At 41.7% G+C, this 7,430-nt stretch overlaps 1 protein-coding gene across 1 annotated transcript; it reads right to left on the bottom strand.

The window, feature by feature from the left end:
• Positions 1-191: 191 nt before the first annotated feature.
• On the bottom strand, positions 192-6,953 carry plrg1 (pleiotropic regulator 1). The gene is made up of 15 exons (XM_008282067.1): positions 6,811-6,953; positions 6,507-6,613; positions 4,740-4,876; positions 4,457-4,510; positions 4,252-4,345; positions 4,030-4,120; positions 3,827-3,925; positions 3,638-3,730; positions 2,839-2,988; positions 2,581-2,682; positions 1,883-1,985; positions 1,648-1,756; positions 1,175-1,314; positions 852-1,045; positions 192-773 (listed from the first exon to the last, which is right to left on the bottom strand). The coding sequence occupies exons 1-15, from the start codon at positions 6,817-6,819 to the stop codon at positions 714-716; spliced, it is 1,542 nt and encodes a 513-aa protein (XP_008280289.1). The 5' UTR covers positions 6,820-6,953; the 3' UTR covers positions 192-713.
• Between the last annotated feature and the right edge of the window lie 477 nt (positions 6,954-7,430).

The following is a 7,430-nucleotide window of genomic DNA, read 5'->3' as shown; positions in this document are numbered from 1 at the left end:
TAAAAACTGTTCAACTATCCAGTTTAACTCGGACCACTGGGACAAAATGACTAGTTTAGAGAAACACAGTGGAGCTCAATGACACGTCTGAAAATCAGTGTTACTGGGAGGAGATGAAGGATAACGGCTGTAGGTTCTACCGGAGCGTCGTCACCAACAGATACCTCGGGAAGTTACTGAACAAAAGCAAGTATGTGAAAAATGTGGTCTTTATTAAAATGGAGCAAAATAAACTTCACATTCCAGGCCAGAAACAAGTCTGTTCCCACGTCTGTACAGCTGGCAATTCTGTTGAGTCAATACAAAACAATTTTTTGGAAACAATTTTGACACACGTTGTCTCTGCTGCTGCAGCGTTTGATTCCAACAGCAACCAGGTCCACTGTGAACGCTGTCCTTCTCAAAATGAAGAGGGGCTTCTGCTAGTAGACCAGATGGACCAGAACCAGAGGAGCTGTCATCATCGAGCACAAACGCTCTGTCAGGTTCTTGGCAGTCCAGAACGGCAGCTTTATGGGACTGACATCATACAATGAAGAGGCAAACAATATGTGGGTGCTTTTGTCAAAGTCGCATTAGTTGAGGGAAAGTTTGCTTCATAAAGAAAGCACTAGCAAACAAAACCTGCTGCGTACAGCTACAACAGAAGTTGGTAGAAATGAAATTTAAAACGGGTACTGTGACAACAGAAAAAAACAATAATAAAAAAATCTTCAGAATCTTTTTCTCTTGAGGATTTCTGGTTTCCAGTTGACTGGGTGACTTTCTTCGGTCTGTAAGAAAGAAAACAGTCAGTGATCCTTCTGGTTCCTGATAAAGAAACTCACTTTAAATGTGATAGTTGAACTTACGGCAGTGTCATCCTCTTTGTAAACTTTAATGGTCTTGTCAGCCTCCGTGGTGATCAGTCGGCTTTCTGAGTGGTCGAACACGCAGGAAAAGATTCCTGACTCGCTGTCCAGAGATCCAGGCTGAACAGCTGCATGAATTCTCTGGAAGTTGTAGCCTGTCCTCCAGTCCCACATGTGGATGGTTCCGTTGTCAGCTACAGAGTGGAGACGTAATATGAGTAATGAATGCCAACTCTGAGCTCGATATGCTTCTAAGCCATGCTGTCATCAGCAGAGGTAACATTAACCTCAACAGACACGATGGAGAAAACAGGCGTTCCTACCTCCAGACACCAGCACGCCATCAGAGTTAACAGCCAGAGTGTTGATGATGGCGTTGTGCCCCGACAGGTTCTGGATGAAGTTGCCATCTGGAAACATCCACTGCTTGATGTTATCAGCAGATCCAGAAGCAAATGTGTATCTGGAAACCACAGAGGATCATAATCATATCAACATCTTATGAATTTTAACCAACTTTTTATTTGTTTCGATATAATCCTTGCGCTCAGATATAGTCCTGTTTCTGATAAATACTTTACTCAGGGTTTCCGCAGGGCGTTAAAAAGCATCAATAGTCATTAAATTGATTGTGCGAAAATCAAGGCCTTAAATAGCATTAAAAAGAATTACATTTGGTTCTCAGTGGCATTAAAAATTCTTTATTTTGCATTATTTCTACTGCAGTTAAAACTTTTCTGTTCCCTGAAAACAGTTCTGCCCCCAGCTCAACACTACCTGATGAAACAACACTTACTGTCTGGGGTGCAGCACCAGAGTTCGGACAGACTTCTTGTGGTTCGTCAGAGTCGCTCTGGTTTTCCCAGCAATCAGATCCCACAGCCTGATGGTTGAATCGTGACTGCCTACAAAAAGAAATCACATATCAGTCAGGGATTAATGGTAGAAACACAACTAACAGGCTAGAACTTCACAGTAAACACTGTCCTGTTGAGGGACTGCATCCAGTTATGAGAGTAAAATATATTTACCAGTGATGATCTGTGGTTCTGCTGCCTGACATCTCACTGTGGCTACAGTGTTGGTGTGACCGGTTAGTGTGTGCACATTGGCTTTGGTCCTGATGTCCCACACCTATAAGAACAGGGAGGAAAACCAGCTTGTCTAACTATTTAACCCAGCAGGAACTCAGTTACTGGCATATCATATACAAATACAGTCCTCTGGCAGACAGCCGGTCCCTCTAAGTAACCCACAGTATACATCCTTATTACTTGACGAGATTAAACTAAAACACACCAACTACTTGGTTAAAGACAACACCACATTTCCATTATTTAACTCCTATTCTCTGAGAATTGTATGGGTGTGAGGTGCAGATGCTGATAGCCAGAAGCCTGATATAACACAGAGCCAAAGGCACAACCACAGTCTGGAGGCCACAGAATGTAAATTATGGCTGTGAGCAGTCCAAACCTAACGCTTATCAAAGAAATTGTTAATTGTAATGTGGTTTGTTTAGACTACCGTGCAATCAGAATCTTCAGAAAAACTCTTTCTGACTAACAGGTTATTTTTGAATCCTTGTGACCTTAATTCAAATGTTTTGGATAATTCATCAACAGCAGTGGATTTCAAACTGGACAAAATTATAAAAATGTGACCCCTCACCCTGCCAAGCGGACTTATGTTGACATCTGTACATTCGACATGGACAGTATGAGCTTACCCTTGCTGTGGCATCTCTGCTGCACGTCACCAGCACATCGATGGTTGGATGTAGATCCAAATCATACACGGCACTGAGATGCCCGTGGTAGTGCCTGATGACCTAAAACACACACTGTAGCTGTAAAGAGACTTCCAAAATACTACGACTGAAAAAATAATGCTGTACTCTAAACTACAGATGTTTGATTTTACTTCAGTTTAAAAGAATCCCTCCCAGGAACCTCCACTTGCCTGCAAACTCGTGTTAATAACGTACCTTGTTGTACTCCAGATCCCAGCATTTGACTTGCTTGTCTTCTCCACAGGAGAAGAGGTAAGGGCTGCGGTTGCTGACTGCCACACCACGTACTGTACTGATGTGTCCGGTCAGAGAGAGTTTCAGTTTTCCGCTGGCCAAGTCCCAGATCTGTCAAAACAAACAGACTTCAAGTCACCTGAGGATCATTACACAACATTCTCAGAAACGGTCTATCCAGAGTGCCACCATGAGGTGAAAGTTACAGCTGTAGATGAAGAAAAAGCAACTTTTGCTCTTACTTGACAATCCAAAACAAACTGTATGTGTAGCTGTTAACAGCAGTGTGTTAATGCTGCTATCAACCACTCTGGTATGTGTAAATCTACACAGAATACAGTGGACTAAATGGATTTAAATGGATCACATAAAGGTGACATCAAGAGAAGTCAGTCAGTGACTTAAAGTTGCCATCATGTGAACAGACTGACATTAATCCATGTCAGGGGATCCAACTTCAATTTGCTGATGAAGACCATAAGATGCAGCATAAAGCTTTGGAGATAAAAAAAAAAAAAAAGTGCACCCTAAATTGAGATTATTTTGTCAAACTACTGTTTCCAGAATCAAAAATGAGCTTTCATGCTCATAGTTTATGGTGTTTTGGTTTTGACAACCAGTTAACTGTATAAATATCAAACATACATCAAGAACATCAGAGGTTAATGCTTCTAAATACTTTTGACATTATATACACAAAATATTTAATCCAAGAGATAATTGAGATAGAATTTGTTTGTCATCTCTTAGCTTGACTCACCTTTATAGTTCTATCAGCGGATCCTGTGACAAACCACTGATTCCCAGGCTCCACAGCGATGGACCTCACCCAGCCGAGGTGACCACTGATGACCTATCAGACAAAACATACAACATTTAAAAAAAACACCAGGCACATCCCAGATGCGTCCCTCCTGTGCAACTTTGGAAAAGTTAAATGATGCGTTACCCGAAACAGTTTCCATGGTGGATGCCACTGGGGTTTAGGCATTGTTGGTGCTCTCCTCATGAGCGCCGAATTTCTGGTCCCACCTCCCTCCATGAGTGACTAGAATAAACACTTTAATAGTCAGCTCTGCATTTCTTCCATGTGAGTCACAAAGATAACCAAGTTATCAGGTCAGTTTTATGTGAAATGACACTGTGGCCTACCACTACAGATGACTGAGGGTGTGCTCGCTCTGCTCCTCCTGCGTGTCGATGGATGTCAGCAACACTGGCTGCAGTGCGACTGGCTTCCTGCCTAAAATTGCACAACAGAGCAGACGTGATTTACACATGAATCCGTTGTATCTTTCACTTTGTCTCATGCGTTTATGCCAAAGTATTACCAATAACTTCATCAACTTTTAAACCATGTAGGGACAAGTTTACCGCGCTTGTGAGGGTGGTAAAGCCAACGCCATGGAGTGCACTCCTCCCTCACTGGGATTTCTGTGCAGCTTTGTGTCAGCAGTCAATGCCAGTCCTGTTGAGTCAGAGTTACTGGTGTCAGCACTGATGATAATGAATAATGCTGATGCAGTTCGCCGATAACGGCTACAATCAATCACAGGATCGGCCGAATAACAATAATTACCAGGTCCAGAGGGGTACGCATGTGTCCCGGTGATCAGGTATTCCGGGTCTTCACCTAAAACATATTAGAAAAAAATAAACACCCCAAACAAGACATCTTGGAACCGAAGTACTCAGGAAAACACAGAGTCTGTCTTAAAATGAGTCTAATTGAACTAGAAGACATTCTTAACACTGGAAGCATACAGACACACTTTTTGCTTTTCCCTTATATTTTTAATTCAACAAACTTAACAACTTGTTAACAAACTTAAGCTGACGTGCAGTGTTGGTTTCCTCCTCACCTGGCTGTGCGTAGCCTTGGTGGCCTTGCATGCTGCCTGGAAGCTGTGAGACTCGGTCTTTGCCTTCCTTCAGGACGGGCATGTGTAAAACTGCATCGTACTCTGTTCTCAGTTTCACACCCATCTTAACCTTATGGCTGAAAATACAAGAGACAATGATGTATTTCTCTTTCAAAACCCATTATGTACTAACCAGGTGACTGAGCATCATACAATAATGATCTGATCATGTTGTTTTCTACAAAACAAAACAAAAAAATGAAAACAGTTCTTGTTATATACAGGGCTGAAACCGAATATCCGGATTTATGAGATCTGAAAAGCAAAATCTGTTCTATGGAAATGTTGTAGCCACAGAAAGGACGATGTTGACCAAAAACAGGTGTTCTGTCTGTATTTGTTGCCACCACACGCAACAACAGGAGTAATTTAACTATTTAGACCAGGACCCCAAAACTCTGTATGATGACAGCTAAGCCAGATCTGAATGCAATCCAAGGCAAAAATCTATTTTGGATGATTTTTCCAGTAATACACAACATGAGAAAAGATCTCAATGACAGCCAGAAATCACTGATATAATACAATTCTACAATTTCATTTGGCAGACGCTTTTATCCAAAGAGACGTACATCTGAGAGCAGATACAACACAAGCAAGGATCTAGTCAGGAGAAAACAATCTAGATAAGTGCCATAGAACAAATTCAAGTGTGATAGGGCGTTGATGCCAATAGCAGGCTGTGTGGGAGGTAATTTTCTTTTCTTGTTTGTTTGTTTGTTTGTTTTATATTTGTTTGTTCTTGGGCAGTCAAGTGCAAAGGTGTTCAGTGAAGAGCTGGGTCTTTAGTCTTTTCTTAAAGACTAAGAGGGAGTCAGCAGATTGAACAGAGTTTGGTAACTCGTTCCACCACCGGGGAACCACAGAGGAGAAGAGTCCAGCTATCGACCTCGGGCCATGTTGTGGTGGTTGTATCAATTAATGGACTAACAACTGAATGAGTTGCTATTTGCAAGCGGCATTTCTGCGTTAAGTCCATACAAGTGGGGACATCACAACAGAGGAGAGAGAAGTCTCGATGCCAGTCCGTATAACACAGACAATGCAGCTAACACAGGGAAGGCTGCAGGGTTTTGTTGCCAAGTTATACTCAAGCTATCCACATTTTTTTCATATTGCAATACATATAGCAGGAAAATAGAAAACTGCAATGTTCTTCAATATCATGCATCCCTTGTCAGCAAAAAAAATCCCTCCATAGCATCACAAACAGCCTATGAAGTGATCAGTTAGTTCAATCATAACCCTAACATCATCACCTTTGTACAATTCATGGTAAGAGTGCAACAGCAAAATGTACCAAAGAAACTGGCAAATGAATGTATGTCAACGTTCAATACTTTCCTTATTTATGGACAGGCACAGTTACAGGCTCATCATTTGGTCATAAATTACAAATAAATGTACATTAAAGTCCAGAGAGTGCTGACTAAGTTATTTTGAATGCTCATTCTGCTTTACTGGATAACTTAAAACCTCCGATCAGCTACTGGACATGCTTTTCTAGCCTATTAAGGAAGCTTTTAGTCATGAAACCAGAAACACAGACATTTTCACGGCTTCTGACCACACAACGTAACCTACAGCTAACACGGCAACACCTAAGCTAAAGCTGATCTAGATAAATGCTGAACACCAGGAGCTGTGGATCCTTTCATGTATTTGTAAATACATGGGATAAAAAGCTTCGTTATTAATGTGAGTTACCTTTCATCATCCAGTGCGATGGACTTGGCGTGGTCGGACACAAACATGTCATGAGTCCTTTTGAGAGACCTGAAGACCAGAGTGTGGACTGAGTGCTTCTGGACATCCTGTAAAAGAGAACAGTTCATTTTAAAAAGTGGCATTTAATTCGTAAAAAGACAGCAATTTAATATTTAATGTCAAACATACAAACAAAAAAAAAAGGTAAACCTATGTCGTTCCAGTAATTAGCCTGGCCCGATAGTGTTCAGCAGCTGAGCGGGAGAAAAAAAAGATAAAAAAAAGACTTGAACCATCGTCTTACCTCAGTCATTGTGGCGGTAAATACTGGTGTTGTAACGCAGATGAAGAAATTCAGGTGTTTTCAGTGATAAAAGCTTCGTCTCCCTGGACAAAATCTCACACATGCAACAACATTACCACCGCTCCACCGCTACAAACCAACGACGGACGCCCCGGAAGTAAACAGGCCCAAAGGCGGCAGGGATTTAGCCAGCGCCCCCCAGCGGCCAGGAGGTGTAGTGCAGTAGAAAACATATATATAAGCTGAAGCCCACAAAACGCACATTTCCTTTAAAAAAAAAAAAAAAAAGTTATTGTGGTCTTACCTTTACTTCTACATGAAGTCCATGTACCGCTCCTTCTCGACAAAAACATGTTACTCTGAAAACAATTTTTTAAAACTCTGCTTATCTTCCGTCAGACTTGCTCATTGTAGATTGCACTGAGCTTGGAGTCACAAGAAGAATGTCTGGGATCAGAGCGCCCCCTGTCATGAGGCAAGATGCCTGCCTCACCTGGAACCTCTTCTCAGTCCTTTATGATCGCTCAGCACACGAAACACGTCACACACATACAGTTGGTGACAAAAAAAACAAAAACACACTGTACATTGTACTTCAGGATATGGGACATCCCTGGTAA

Source organism: Stegastes partitus, unplaced genomic scaffold, assembly GCF_000690725.1.
Source record: "Stegastes partitus isolate 25-593 unplaced genomic scaffold, Stegastes_partitus-1.0.2 Scaffold256, whole genome shotgun sequence".
Lineage (NCBI taxonomy): Eukaryota > Metazoa > Chordata > Actinopteri > Pomacentridae > Stegastes > Stegastes partitus.
This window is presented reverse-complemented; position numbering and strand designations above follow the sequence as displayed.

Coding starts and splice junctions, on each gene's coding strand:
- plrg1 (XM_008282067.1), bottom strand. Junction 4,877..6,506: donor ATCGCACTGGATGATGAAAG/GTAACTCACATT, acceptor TTGTATTTTCAG/CCATAAGGTTAAGATGGGTG. Junction 1,986..2,580: donor GCAGAGATGCCACAGCAAGG/GTAAGCTCATAC, acceptor CTGTTCTTATAG/GTGTGGGACATCAGGACCAA.